Source organism: Cyprinus carpio, chromosome A14, assembly GCF_018340385.1.
Source record: "Cyprinus carpio isolate SPL01 chromosome A14, ASM1834038v1, whole genome shotgun sequence".
Lineage (NCBI taxonomy): Eukaryota > Metazoa > Chordata > Actinopteri > Cypriniformes > Cyprinidae > Cyprinus > Cyprinus carpio.
In genome coordinates, this window is record NC_056585.1 from 9099688 (window position 1) to 9115072 (window position 15385).

Below are 15385 nucleotides of genomic sequence, written 5' to 3' on the forward strand. Positions count from 1 at the left end.
TAATAAGAATGCAAAGAGGTTGTGCAATTTATTTTCCAAGATAACATTACTTACAATCTCAAGGGCATAGTTCAAGTAAATAAAGTCAACAACATGAAAATCAAGCTGATTTAGACAAATGTTTCACGTGAAACACACAAAATATCCATATACTCACATATCATTATTTTCTTTCTTTGTTCATTTTACATGCTCAAAGATTATCTGTTATTTAATGAATGTTCTTTCTATATGTGATTTAACTTACTCCTGCTTAATAACTGTATACACTCAGTCAAAGCTTTGATTAAATCTATTGCTTTTTACATGAAGCAACTTAAAATTAAATTTTGTAGAAAAATATATAGAAAACAGTGAACATATAGACCAGACTCAAAAAAATGAGATGTAAAGCACTGTCCAGCATATATGGAAAATCTGTTTAAAGCTCAAGAAATAGGATGTTTTGATTGGTTACCGTTTTTGGTTACTATGTAACTCTCAAACTTACATTTCTGTTATTTTATAGATTTGATGACTTGGTTATTATTCTAAAATGCAGAAAATAAGAATAAAGAATGATCCGGTGTGTACAGACTTTTGACTGGTAGTGTATTTGCATAGATGTGTGTTTTCATCAGGGTTTGGGGTTGACAAAAAATAATTCTAAGATTTAAACTCTTGAACAAATCCAGCCCTAGGTTCACAGATTTAAAACAAACTATTACTATACTATTACTTAAAGAAAGTGCAAATAATCACAAATCTAGAAGTAGGAATATTATTTGAAAGTCTCATTGATTTGACGGGTCCTGCCGTCCGATAGAAAAGGTCCCGGAGTCATTTGAGCGCTTCTCCAGTGCTTTGAGTGACATCTGGCTTCCCTCATAGAGTCTGTTGTTTGCTGACTCGGACACAAACACACATACACGACAAAAATAAAACACAAAAACCATACAAAGCTCTACTTCTCTCTACATACTTACATCAGGAAACTCTGGCACCTCTTCAAATTTCTTTGCTTTGTACTCGTCCGCCCCTTTATGAAAGTTGAGAAGGATGATGTCACAGAACACTGTAGCCTACAAAAATATACATCAGTTAGATATTATGTGCCTAACCAGCAGTTTTGCCAGCATTGATGTGTGTGTCACAACTGTTTTACCAATCCCACTGAAGTGAAAGCTGCCACCAAATTAATCAGAAATGGCACAGTGCTAAACTTTCCTGCCTGCAAATAGATAAGCAAAATGAGACACTCACAAGTCCATATGTCACATAAGCTGCTTTATAGCATTTAGGGCTATACAATCTACCCACATTGCCAGATACGATTATTTCAAAGCGGATGGCTTTAGCTTTATGAAGCGTTCGATGCTCGGTCCCATCTTCAGACTGATAGTATTTAGCAAACCTGGAAGAGACAAAAAGAAGATGCAGTTGCAGAAAAGACAGAATGATGCATGAGTATGTGTGTTTGTGTGCTACCTGAAGTTATATCCTTTGGAAGCAGCGCTGTTCTTAAAAGCAGCATCCAAGCGTGTGAAGAAGTAGTTAGGATTGCAGTACATCACATTATAATCCAGATTACACTTCCATACCAATCTAACCACAATCACACAAAAACAAAAAACAAACAAAAAAAAAAAAACACATAAAACAAAAAAAAAACATCATGCCCAACATAGGCTACATGTCATATAGGTCTATATAAATCATTTTCACCTTTGGAGACATACCTGGGCATTTAAAGGGAGGTTTTATCAGATTTAACTCACTTCTGGGGACAATTCTGTCCCAGAAGTAAAACCTCTCCATATACAATATCATTGTGTGTGTCACTGGAGAAAGTGTATGAAACAGCAGTTTTGGAGTGAACATTGTAACAATTATCCACAAAAAAATGCATTTTTAATTCAAAACTCAGGTGCATAAGCTCAGACCCTGCTGGATCAGAGAGGACTATGACCAGTTCAAAAAAGAAATGCAAAACCTGTGCTAACTGAAAGAAGACATTTTAGATAATTAGACGCTTTAGTGATTAATATAGCATAATGAGTGATATACAAGCGATTTTTTAAAAGGCAGGTAATTTTTTATTTTTTTAACAGGAACACCAAATTAGGATTTTCAGCAAAGCAAAACAGTGTATCAGTAATAATCACAGTTTCAAAAGTATAGAACCATGCAGCGTTAACATGATTTTTGTGTGAAAGGCTTATTAACCTTTCCTGTGGAAGAAAATTGCTGTTATGTCATTAATGGATATAAAGAAACAAAAAACTTTTAAAAGTCAAAAATACTATGTTTAACCTCGTATAAATGTTTTATTATTATTATTATTAAGATTTATTGTATTTTATTGAGAATAAGTTTGTTTGTTTTAGAAATAAAATAATACGCCTCACATTTCTGCGCAAAACTGGCCACATTTGCACTCAAAGTGCAACCGAGTCGACATGTCCTGGTTTTCATTGTTAGTATCACAGCACAAATGCAAATGCTGTGGAGTGAGCTGAACTTTGATTCAAGTGGGAATATTTTGTGGAAAAAAGACATGAGCACTTGAGGGGGGAAAAGAGGCTGCTTGTCTTTCAGCTGCAGCCCGGGACGTGTGTGAATACAGGCCTCTTCATGTAGGGCTGCTAACGGTGTGTGTTCTTTAAGTAGCTCATTCGTGGCTTCAGCTCTCGTTTACGGCCATACCACCCTGAACACGCCCAATCTCGGAAGCTAAGCAGGGTCGGGCCTGGTTAGTTACATAGTAACTTATTTGTTGTTGTTTTTCAGTAACTGATGCTTGAGAGGTTCTCAAACTGTTTTTGTCAGTTAAACGGCTGAAATTAAAAATGTATATTTCAATAATTAAACAACACATTCACATATTCACGGTCATTTGAAGAAAGTGAATCTAGCACACAATGCTATCCCGGAACCCCCTGTAATTCTCTCATGAACCTCCAGGGGGCCACAAACCCCCATTTTGGTGCCAAACTCATGACGCATTCCAGACAAGGTCAGAAGAGGGAAGCTCGGAGTTTAAACGTCCCACTTCCAACCTAAGTGAGCTCGAGTCAACTCACATGTCACATTAACATTTTGACCATATAATATGTCACCATGACGCCACAAGAGCATTACGTGTTTTTGTGTCAATTATGGCAAAAACTGAAAATAAATTAACACAAAATGCTGCCGTTTGTTTTGAAAACAACTAAAAATTATATAAAATAAAATAAAATAAAATAAAACATGAAAAGTATGGCTGTATTTGAAGGCTACAACTTGAAGAAAACGGTAAGATTTATACGTTTCCTTTTTAAAATACTTTGTTAGTGACGCGCCGAGTCAGACAATTTTACACTGCAATAAATAGGCCTATCTGTTTCCATTTAAAATAGCTAAAAGATATTCACCTTATCAGCAAAACTGCATACATTTAGTTTGATTTGAATTGTTTAAAACAATTGAAATAGGCTACTATTTGGCCAGTGTTAAAGAATGAGATCAACTCAATTCTAAAATACAAAATATCTGATAACTATTTTAAACAGTTTTTATTTTTGTTTTTATTTTGATATATTTATTATAAAACATAAAAGGATACTGGATAATTTTTAGCAATAAAAATTTATGTGTATGGGACAAATGGAATTATATGGCATTAATGGCATTATTATCTCATATTTCCTTAATGTCTCTGTGTTAAACATGGTGTCACGTGAATCGGAATATGCATGGAAATGATATGCAGATGAGGTTATGCACAGTAAAACTAGGCGTTGTAAGCTCCATATAAGGTTATTTCGGGGAGGAGATGAGGTGGAGATGCATGTACTCACAATCTTCCCCTGACTGGGATTTATAAAGGGATTTTTGCGCATGGTTTTATAAATCTAAAAACTTTCCCCCGAACTCAAAATCTATCCATAGTTCATACGTACACTTTTAGGATGAAAAGGAGTTTTATAAATGAGACCCCTGATCTTGAGGGTTCTGCAGAGTTTAGCTTCAACCCTAATTAAACGCACCAGTTTGAATCCAGCAGATCATCAACTCCATCAGGATTATTTGAATGAAACTCGGGTTTCCACTTTTCAGCTTCAACTAGACAATCTTTTTTGTCAGCTGAACCCCTAAAACTTTAAGCCTTTCAAAAATTTAATAACAGGTTACATATTCACGGTTCTCTGGTTTCATTTAATGGTCACGTGCAAATTAAATAAAATATATATTTCTTTAAATTGATTAAATTAATATTATCATTATTTCATTTTTTAATTTGAATTATTTTGTCATTTAGGCCTATTTCGATTTAAACAGCGACATGACATTTCTTTTCAAATCTTCAAACCCATTGGCATTTAATATGTAAAATCCTGTGAATAGCATTTATTTTTGGTGGAATATTGTTAAAATGCTGTAAACTTCTGTCCACAAAAATGTTGGAAATTGTACAACTGTGTGAATAAAGAAAGGGAACCTAGCACACATCCAGCTCCCAAAACACTCTACAATTCTCTCTTGTCTATTTGGGTGCCAAACTCGGTTTTTAAAGGGGTTCTGCAGAGTTTAGCTTCAATCCTATAATTAAACGCTCCTGATCGAATCAAGCAGCTCTTCAAGGCCTTCAGGATTATTTGTAAACTACATGTCTGTGTGTTGGAGCATTTTTATCTTTGAAGACACCTTGGCATTCAATGGGAGGTTTTTAATCAGATTTAGCTCACTTCTATTTTGTCCAAGAAGTAAATCCTTCCATATAATACAGCATCACTGCTTGTATCTCTGGAGAAAGTGGATGTGAAACACTGTAAAGTCTTATGAAGGTCAGTCATGTTTTGAATCCAACAGAAGACAATGAATATAGCAGTAAAATGAATCGTGCCTATCATCCTCTTTTAAAAAAGTAATAATCACAGTTTCAAAAATAGAGCCACGAGATGTAAACAATATGCTTGTTAACATGATTTTTGTGTGAAAGGCTTAATAATACTATACCCAATATAATAATATAACTAAAAAAAAAAAAAAAAAAAAAAAAAAAAAAAAAAAAAAAAGATCGAGGGGGCGTGGTTAGAACCAGATCCAACTCCTCCCACCTTACATATACCTACACCTACCCGTCTCCACCCCTGGATGTGGATCCAGCCACGCCCCCTGGATCTTGTGTTCTGCAGTGAGGGGCTGCTGCCGGTGTGTGTTCTTTAAGTAGCTCATTCGTGGCTTCAGCTCTTGTTTACGGCCATACCACCCTGAACACACCCGATCTCGTCCAATCTCGGAAGCTAAGCAGGGTCGGGCCTGGTTAGTACTTGGATGGGAGACCGCCTGGGAATACCAGGTGCTGTAAGCTTTACCTTTCCTACAGTCGTCAGCTAACGCACTTCCTCATGGCTCAGTATGTGAGGTTGTTCTCTTTATCATTGTAAATGGCTTGCTTCTTTTATTTTCTTTCATTCTCTGTGGCTTCTGTCCACTCACAGTTTCTCTCAGCCTCCTCATTCTTCCTTTCTCCTCCATGGGGCGATCAAAGGGGCTTTTTTTCCCCTCTACAGTAAATCTCAGTTAATTTTTTTTGGTTCTCAAACTGTTTTGTCAGCCAAACCTCTTAGTATTTCAATAATTAAATGACACATTTGCATATTCACAGTCACATGACATGCAAGTTAGATTTAATATTTTTTAAGTATTTTATTCAATACTTGATATTTGATCAATTAAATCATTATTATTATTATTATTATTTAGATTATCATATATGCCCATGCGATTTGAACTGTGATATTTAAACTTAAATTCAAACATTCACACTTTTTTTTTTAAATATGTTAAATCCTGTAGCATTCTTTTTATGGAATATTGTTGAAATGCTGTAACTTCTGTGAACAGATGTGAATGTAGAAAAAGTGAATCTAGCACACACTGCGTCCCCAAAACCCCCTGCAATTCTCTCATGAACCCCCAGGGGTTCAAAAACCCCCATTTGGGGAGCCCTGCTCGAGGGGTTCCTCCATATCTTATGTTCTGTAGTTGATCTTGATGGCTCTGCAATAACATTTTGGCTCTACATTTTGGTTACAGAACAGACTGCTGTTGTGTGACACCATGCCAATCAAGACAAGACATATGAACTTTTGCTCTAACAATCCAGCAGCAGTCATCTGACCGATTAAATGGATGATTGATTATCAAAATAATGAAATAGATGCCTTGATAAACTGCAAATTGAATGAGTGATCAGAAACTGAATGGACCTACTTTGTCAGTAATGCTGTCAAAACTTTGATTGATGTGTCTCAGGATATCTCCCACTTTAAAGATCGGACAGAACGGATCGTCCACTGAGTCATAATGACAGCTCTGAATGTAAGACTGGTTTAGGCTTGAAGGGAAATTGCCTCTGTGAAGGTAAGAGAGAGAAACAGGACATCAGAATGAAGCAATATTATATATATATAAAAAATAATATTATTATTGTTATTATTATTTTGGCCATTTGAATTTCCTTTGTTTTAAAAGGGAGAATATATTAATTTAATTTAAGCGGGTTGTCCATTGATGAAGAATTTTAATTGCAACGCTAATTTAAATTAGATTAAATGTACATTCTTGTACAGATGAAACTCACCTAGTAACATTAAACATAGGGAAGCGAATGCTGTTCTTGACGAAGATGGTGAAGTTCTCCACCTCTTTCATTGGCTTTCTAAGAGCGAACAGATTAATTAATGCATCTAGCATGAAAACATGCTTAATCCGATCGATTTTGGATTACAAGATAACTCCAACTGTCCAAAAATGTCTTACCCTGAAACGGTGTCATCCTCTGCAGGACACCAGCCTTCAATTTCACACCATCCCGTTGTCTCATTATTATTGTTCAAGCATGTGCCTGTTATGATACCTGTGATAAAGGACAGATGCACCTGAAGCAATGTTGAAGCATGTTTCACTGCTTATAATACAAAAAAAAATTGTAATAAGTATTAGTAGAGTTGATAGTGATGGCAGCCTCTGAAGACTAGTAGACAATGAACTCACCATTTCCTAAATTTGAGCCCAGTTTTGCCATGCATTCATCATCAGTAGTGCATTTAAACTTCGGATCAGTCTGACAAACAAGAGAAAAGTAGAGAGAGAGTGCTTGTGTTAAAATACATAAGAGAGCATATTTAAAGTGTATCAAGTCAGCCGAGGTTTATGTTTCACCTCAGGGCATCGTCCTTGCGTCTGATTGGCTGTGATGACCATGCTGGTGATGACAGAGAACGAAGAACCACCCTAAAAAATGTGCAGAAACGTTCACCTCCAAGACCAAGACTTTACAGAGAGGCGGGCGAATGGTTTCATAGTTCAGCATTGAAATGTACATTTGCTGACCTGTGAGGGAACTACATAGTCTGCCACGTCCATCACACGATTGTTAAATTTGCCCAAGCCTTTCACTTTGCTCATGACCGCAGACTCGATTCCCGTGTCCCGCTGCTGATGTCCTTTTTCATGCATAAACACCCAGCTGAAAAATGCAAACATGCACACATAACACCAACAAAACTCATCAAGCATGTCATTAATTAATTAAATTATTTGATCGGCTAGAAAGATCATCTAAATTAATAATAATCAGGCTAATATCAATTACTCCCATAGTTATGTAAATCAAACAATTTATCATGACTATCATTTTATATTAGATATTTAGTCATATTTAGTTAATCCTGGTGCACTTACACCCATTTGCAACACAATATAAACACATTTCATCAATAAGTTCCAGCGCTTTATTTAAAACATTTACATTCAGTATAATCAGAGTTTAACTATACTCTTCCCTCTCAAACAGTCCGAGCCCTTCACTTCATTCATACAACAAACTACTACCCCATAAAATAAAAAAAAAATAACAAAAATAAAACAAAATTTATATAAGCAACAAGGAAATAACCAAAGCTTACCAGATGAAATACAGAATAATTAACAGCTGGACAACACGGTTGATGATTCCAACAGACCAGCTCTTCACCACAACAGATTTGGCTGTTTCATAGACGAAGAAGTCAGCGATGAAGTGCAGGACTCTGTGAGCCATAGTAGAAGTGTGTGTTGTGTAATATTAATTAGTATAAGCTAGAGAAAAAACTCATCAGATAAGATCCGCAGCATAAAAAACCAAAGCTCCTCACTACTGTGCATCTGCTGAGGGAAAGATCTTATTAGAAAAAAAACCTTGACCACATTTTCCCTCCCCTTTTCGTGTTCATGCCTCTCCTCTCTGTGGCCCCCAGGGGCCTTGACTGTCTGTTTCCCTAATATAATGAAAAGTCTCTCTTTTGTCTCTCTCTCTCTCTCTCTCTCTCTCTCTCTCTCTCTCTCTTTTTTACAAACCAAACCTTTTATAAATATAAACACATTACTATGTGTAATTATAACAGTTGATTTGTGAAAGTCAATGACTTCCGCCAATCCTTCAGCTTCACTTGGGTCCTCCATCCCTCTGGCTCTGACTTGGTCCTCTTTTCCGCTGGTTCTGGCTAAGTCTTTCTATCTTCCAGGTCCACCTTGTTCCTCCCGTCCTTCGGCTTCACTCTGGTCTCCATTTTCTCCAGCTCCTCCTCATTTTTTCAATATCTCCATTCTGCTGGCTCCACCATGGTCTCCTACTCCTTATGCACACCTGTTTATTTAGTTCTCATTATGTATATTTATATCCCTATATTTCAGTTCTCTTTTGTCTGATATTTGAATTTATTAATATTTTACATTTTAGATGCCCACTTAAACTACTGTGCTTGCCAAACCCTGACATTAAACCAGGTAAAAATATCTCCTTATCATCCTTGTGGAGTGGATGATACAGAAGAGCATACGCAGCATATGATGATATAGAGAGACACAGAGGAGACCATTGACAAAGGAATTATTGAATAAAGTCGTTATTTTTGTTTTCTTCACTTACAAAAAGTGTTTCTGTCGCTTCATATAACCCAGATTGCACGTCTGATGGCAGATGGAGTATTCTGACGATGACTTTCATACCTTTTATGGACCTTGACACTGTTATTTACTTGGCAGTCTATGGGACAGTCACAGGCCTCCCGGTTTTCATCCAAAATATCTTAAATTGTGTTCCGAAGACGAACTGAGCTTTTACAGGTTTGGAACGACATGGGGGTAATTAATGACAAAATTTTCATTTTGGGGTGGAGTATCCCTTTAAGGAAACAGCGCATTTAATTTGAATAATTTTAAAGGGAAAATGCTTAAAATTAAAAGCACTGTAAAAATTAGAAAACAGCAATCAGTTACTGAACATATACATAAAACACTGACTAACAACAACTAAATAAACACATAAAAGTCCCATTTTGTTCAAATGTTTTTGGGTCCCATAGAAATATATGTGTAGTGTTTTAACACTCATTCACGTCGCACAAATACAAAATTGCCACCTCATTATTTAAACCCTGTGAGCTGTTTCCCATCACACTGCGTTCCATATTTACTGATTCACTGGTCTACTAGGAAATTTCTGGAGTCGTTTGCAAATTGTGTGCGCTTAAAGTGAAGATCGCATTTCCTCATCACTAAAGTGAGCCCATTATGTTTGTGGTCAATTACGACGTCGCGTCATCTCCAATTGGAAAGCTTTCAGAGAAGCATCTTTGAGTGGACACAACTTCCCATAAATTAGAGATGCCAGAGTCATGAACTCAGGAGACAAAACAGGAGTTTAACGGAGAAATATAGTGTTTTATGTTCGATTTTATGTACATTTATATTTACTTATTTAACATACATTTTGGTAAAGATATTATTTTTTACATTTTATTTTAAATCGTCGAGATTATTTAAAAGAGGACAGGCATATTACATTTCACTTTACATCACACCAACTATGATACTCCACTCGTCTCTCTTACCCCTCTATCATATTAAAAACCACAACTTCTTTTCAACTTCCCTTTGCTTTTGACAAACCACATATCTTCACCATGAAAGTCTCATGCTGTATTAAAAGCCACAGGCTCTCACTGTAGGCCATTACTGGTACTTTATACCTCTGGTGGGGTTTATTTACTTGCCTTTTAGTGCTAACAAAGCCCTTTTGCTTGAATTTGGAAAGAAGGGGTGATTGGTTGAGTCATGGTAGATGTTTGAGAGCAGGACATGTGTCCTTAGGAAATTCTCAAGTGGGTTCATTAAGAAAATAATAGGGTTTAATTTCCCTAATTACAGGAGAAGCCACATTGAACAGAGAGCAACAATCCACAAACCTGTAAGTTTATAAGTTTATCATATCATAAAAGCATTTACATTAATTCCTCTATTAAAACTGTCAAATGATTTGAGCTCTAATTCTGTTTAAATAATTTTACTGTTAGATTTATGTTGTCTTAATATGGTTTTAGTTCGGAAAGTTTCCATGACAACTTATTGATGTCGATTACATCTTGGCTGTCCAACTGAAACAGTATTTTAATGAGTACAGATTGACCTTTTGCTTCCAACGAATGTACTTAATCGAAAATTAATTATACCACTGGAGCTATCAACTAAGCATAAATTGTATTGTAAGCGCTTCCTCATCGCTTGTTTTCTACAAGTATGTTTCATCATATATAAATGCATTCAAGTGTCTTCAGTCAAGACATCACATGACCATCACTAATGGTTTGATTACTGATCACACACGCACACACACACACACACACACACACACACACACACACACACACACACACACACACACACACACACACACACACACACACACACACACACACACACACACACACACACACAGAGTAGCGCTTAATCACCCACTGAACTTTTATTGTAAAACAGTGATTAATATTTTGATAACCTAAAGTACAAAACACATTATCGAAATACCCAAAAGATTTTGTGAAGTGCAGTCTTTCCATTTTGAAAAAAAGGGCAAAACCCTCTTCAAGTAGGTCTATCCACACTTCCCTGAATTATGTCTGTCTACCAAAACTGAGAAATGAACAAATCAAAAAAGCTTTACTGATGTCACTCGCAAAAGAGGGAAAAATATTACGTTTATTTCTAAATTCTCAGTCTGAATGGAAAAATGCATAAAAATGTGTTCACGGCGAAAGTAGGAAGTCTTGGTCTGAGTAACCATCAATTATTCACAGTGAAACCTGAGATGTGGAAATGTCTGTGTGCTGTGAGTGTGACATCAGTCAGATCCAGAAACAGTTCTCTTAAATTGTAATTCTGTGTATCCATATTGCTGTTTTTATTGTGTTTTTGAACAAATAAATTCAGACTTGATGAATATATGAGACTTCTTAATTTATAAACTGCATTGTATGATTATTTTGGTGACTATTTCTTTGATGCAATCTAATATCTTACCCAGTGTTTACTTTCAAACAATGTGCAAATTGAAGTTTACAGAAACGTACACGTGTGGAAATATGCTTTAAAATATAAAATAATTGTGATAAAAAGTATGTGTTTGATAGATCTGTTTGCTCACTTAGTAACAGATGCCACTTCTCCTCCACTCGCTCTGTACTCTTTCATGGCTTTTTCATATTTTTTATTTTTTTGGCCTCTTCCGCTTTTCTGTGCCACTCCTGCGAAACACACGAGAGATATTTAGCTGAATATACTGCTGAATCAAATAAACAAATCCTATCACCCAAAAAAAAAAAACAAACACTACTTCAAAATAAAAACAAACCAGGCACAATAAAACGAACCACAGACAAATAATTCAGTAAGTGGCTAATAAATGTATTCAGTGGTGCAGCAAACACTGCATTTGCAGGAAAGAAAGCAAATTTTCCTGAAAACTAGACTCCATGCATAAAATATTACATTTGCCACAGAACTAAAATCCATATACAATGTGTTTTTGATTCATGAAAGAGTCAAGATGATATAAATTAAATGAAAATACCTCACTTACAATTTCCTGCTATGAATTCAAACATACAGACACAGTTTCAGTTGAGGATGTGCAATACATTTTTTTTTGTTGTCTATTTAATTTTTTTGGTATTTTTTGAAAACTTGTATGAAATGCATGTTTTAATATGTCCACCAGTGACGTTACCGCAATAATTGCATAGTGAATTGTGGCTTTTACAAACATTGAATCATAGGTTACTGATGGAAAATCATTTGAATGTCTCGCTTAAAAAAAGAAAAGACATTTAATTAAGTGTTTTGTTTCGGGTTTCACTTTCTGGACTGTTGAACAAATGCCAGTAAACGTATTAAGGTATTGCACTGTGTGGCTCATTTTGTGCCATTTTAAGATAGTAACGAACAAGTATGGTGTCAAAAGCACCAGTGTGCATCTCTCGGATGCCTTTATTTGAATAGATATTGATATGTAAATACTAAGATGCACAAGACCTCTTTCTGTGGTTTTCTCACTTTGTTCTCCTTCATCACTTTCTTGGGCTTCATTTTAGCTTTTTTCTTCTTGCCTTCCTCTTCTTCCTCGCTGTCTCCATGATTTGCCTCACTATCGCTCTCTGAAACGTTACTGTCATACCTGCACAGAGACATCATTATTGTCAAAGTGAAAAATTGAAAAAACTACAAAACAAGAATAAAAAATTACTTACTCTTCTGGGACATCATCATCCTCTTCTCCAGGGTTGAAAGACTCATCTACAGGAAGATAACAGATATTATCTACAGTAACTGCTCTACAGAATACAGCACAATCCACTAACAAAACTCACTTTGACGTGCCATTACTTTATATATTTGTTTCTTTATATATTTTGTTGGAATTAAGTTGAAAACTGTAAACCAAAGTTCAGATCTTGCCCTCTTTTTTTCATTCTCTCCAGGCAAGCATCATGCTGGTCTTCATCAGAATCACTGTAACCATCTGCACCTTCATACCCTAACACACACAAACAGTTTGATAATGTGAATGTAACACATTACTGTGCATGCTGCTGCTGTCCACAGGACGTTAATGTAGTAAAAGTGTCGCCATCAGGGGCACTTTAGTATAAACATACAGAGTCTGGATCATAGAATTAGAGGGTCAAACACTCTTCCTGCTTATTCCCATAAGCGCAGATCCATCAACAGAATGGGTTGTTTATTTAGTTAAAACCAGCTTCAGATTGCGTGTCCATCCGTGTATGAAAACGACATGCATGTTCGTTTGGGTGTGTCCGGAGAAAAAGCTCCTAATGTAATCTATTTGGTTATAACTCAGACAACATTTGGAAGAAAACATGATCACTAATAGTCCTCTGTAAGAACGAGGAAGAGAAAGGATACAAGTGAAAGAAAATAAAATGATTACATGGAAAATTAATACTGCACACATTAAGGCTGGGCCATGTGACATAATTTGACTTTATAATGTTATTAACCACCATTGAGAATAATGTGATTATTTTATGTAAGAGAGAGAGAGAAAAGACCATTGTTTTATAAATTATTACTGTTTTCTTTTAATATGATTTATTCCTGTGATCAAAGCTGAATTTTCAGCATCATTACTCCAGTCTTCAGTGTCACATGATCCTTCAGAAATCAGTCTAATATGCTGATTTCTTATTATTGTCAATGCTGAAAACAGATGAGCTGTTTAATATTTTCATGGAAATCATGTTTTTCAGGATACTGCATTTACTTGAAATATATATTTTTTGTAACATCATCAATGTCTTTAATTTTATTGCAAAAAATAAAATAATAACTTTTAAGCAATAGTCAAACTAAACTATATTGTGGTGATTTACTGAAAAACTGTGTAGAAAAGAGGCTGAATATTTTTAGCTAGATTTATAAAGTATTGGTTGAGTTTTCCGCACAGCAAATACATTAATAGAAATATATCATTTTTAACTATAATTAATAATAATAATAATAATAATAATAATAATAAACTTGGATTATATTGCCCAGCCTTACTGTGCATATTACTTTTGTGCATTTTGGCTTAAACCAAAAATAATTGTAATAATAATAATAATAATAATAATAATAATAATAATAATAATAAAAAGATTATAAAAACAACAGAAATGACCTCTTTAAAACCTCTGTTTAAATCCTAAAGTCAAGAGTTTTCCACATTCTTCCCTACATAAGACAGATGAGTGGTGATCTATATTATTTCTGCAGAGATGTTTTGAGAAAAAGACACTGCTGTCTGTGTTTTCTTGGGAAAGGTGTGATGACAAGGTGTAGTTTACCTCTCAATGTTGCTGAAGATGTACTGATTATTCTGCTTGGTCTCTGTTTGAAAGTTAAGGTGGTGGTGGTTCCTCTGGTGAAGTTAACGCTAAATCTCCTCAAAGCTTAGGTGAACTGGTAGCTTATGCACATTGATGAAACCTCTCTCCAGAGGATACAGCAGCCCTCAGCTCATCTTATATGCACACGTTATACACTGAGACCCTCAGTGACTACACAAACACACACACTCAGATAAAGACTGACAACAGTAAAAACTTCAAAATGAGCTCAACTTCTGATCTTGACACACTATTAGGCTATAAATATAAAAAACATGGAGTGGCCAATTTATAACCACAATATTTGGTACAACAATTCAGTTGATATTTAATTTGGATTGAGCTCAGTCAGACTGTTTGAGGTGTTTAGATAAAAGTTTTCAGTCTGATCGAGCCATCAATCCAATTATAAACAGATTATTTGGGTGCATGTAAACATGGCTATTAGGTTTAGTTTATCTTTGGTGCAGTGAATCACACAAAACTCAACGCAAAGAAAATCTGCCTCTGGTCTTTGTGTGACAGCAGAAAGAGAAGCAGTATGGTGGTGTAGGAGAGGATCTTATAGTCAAAAGGTACCCGTGCAGGTGCAGGAAGGTGGGGTATCATACCTGAAAAAAAAAAAAAAAAAAACACTTACTCATTCAAACATGATGAGTCATAAATATAAACCATGTGCATGTGAGATTTTGAAACAAACAAGCACTATAAACAAACAACACTGTATTACATTATGTGAAACGATTTTTTCTTCTTTCTTTCTTTATGAACAGAATGACAGACTTGTGTGGACCTCGTGTGGTGATCTTGAGTAATGACAGAGATTTCATAATTTCAGCACAAACTGAGCTCCTTTATCAGGAAAAATGTTTTTACAAACTGCAATAATCAGTGAGAGCTTTATAAAAGCCTCTGCAGGGTTTAAAACTGACATTATAAATTACCTTATGACAACTGGTTTATTTAGATGTTTTTTTCCTGTATAGTTGTATCACAATGCAGGCCATTTTGTCATCCATTTTTGTTTGTGGCTATTGATCTGAAGGATGCATACTTTCACGTCCAGATCGTCAAGAGACACAGGAAGTTCCTCAGGTTCGCTTTAGAGGGCAAAGCTTATCAATACCATTCGGACTGTCTCTGGCTCCTCG

At 35.5% G+C, this 15385-nt stretch overlaps 1 protein-coding gene and 1 non-coding gene across 2 annotated transcripts; one reads left to right on the forward strand and one right to left on the reverse strand.

Annotated features, from left to right (window-relative positions):
- Nucleotides 1-8115, reverse strand: p2rx3a (purinergic receptor P2X, ligand-gated ion channel, 3a). Its single transcript, XM_042770527.1, has 12 exons — nt 7938-8115; nt 7363-7498; nt 7192-7263; nt 7024-7093; nt 6790-6886; nt 6611-6688; nt 6224-6382; nt 1468-1584; nt 1300-1393; nt 1145-1210; nt 966-1061; nt 1-887 (listed from the first exon to the last, which is right to left on the reverse strand). Exons 1-12 carry the CDS (start codon nt 8069-8071, stop codon nt 774-776), a joined length of 1233 nt encoding a protein of 410 aa, XP_042626461.1. The 5' UTR covers nt 8072-8115; the 3' UTR covers nt 1-773.
- On the forward strand, nt 5217-5335 carry LOC122147600. Its single transcript, XR_006161690.1, has one exon. It is a non-coding gene; the product is annotated as a 5S ribosomal RNA (ribosomal RNA).
- Nucleotides 8116-15385: the final 7270 nt, after the last annotated feature.

Coding starts and splice junctions, on each gene's coding strand:
- p2rx3a (XM_042770527.1), bottom strand. CDS start 8,071: ATGGCTCACAGAGTCCTGCACTTCATCGCTGACTTCTTCGTCTATGAA. Junction 1,585..6,223: donor AAAGTAGGTCCATTCAGTTT/CTGATCACTCAT, acceptor GATTGTGGTTAG/ATTGGTATGGAAGTGTAATC. Junction 888..965: donor AGGTGCCAGAGTTTCCTGAT/GTAAGTATGTAG, acceptor TTTGTGTCCGAG/TCAGCAAACAACAGACTCTA.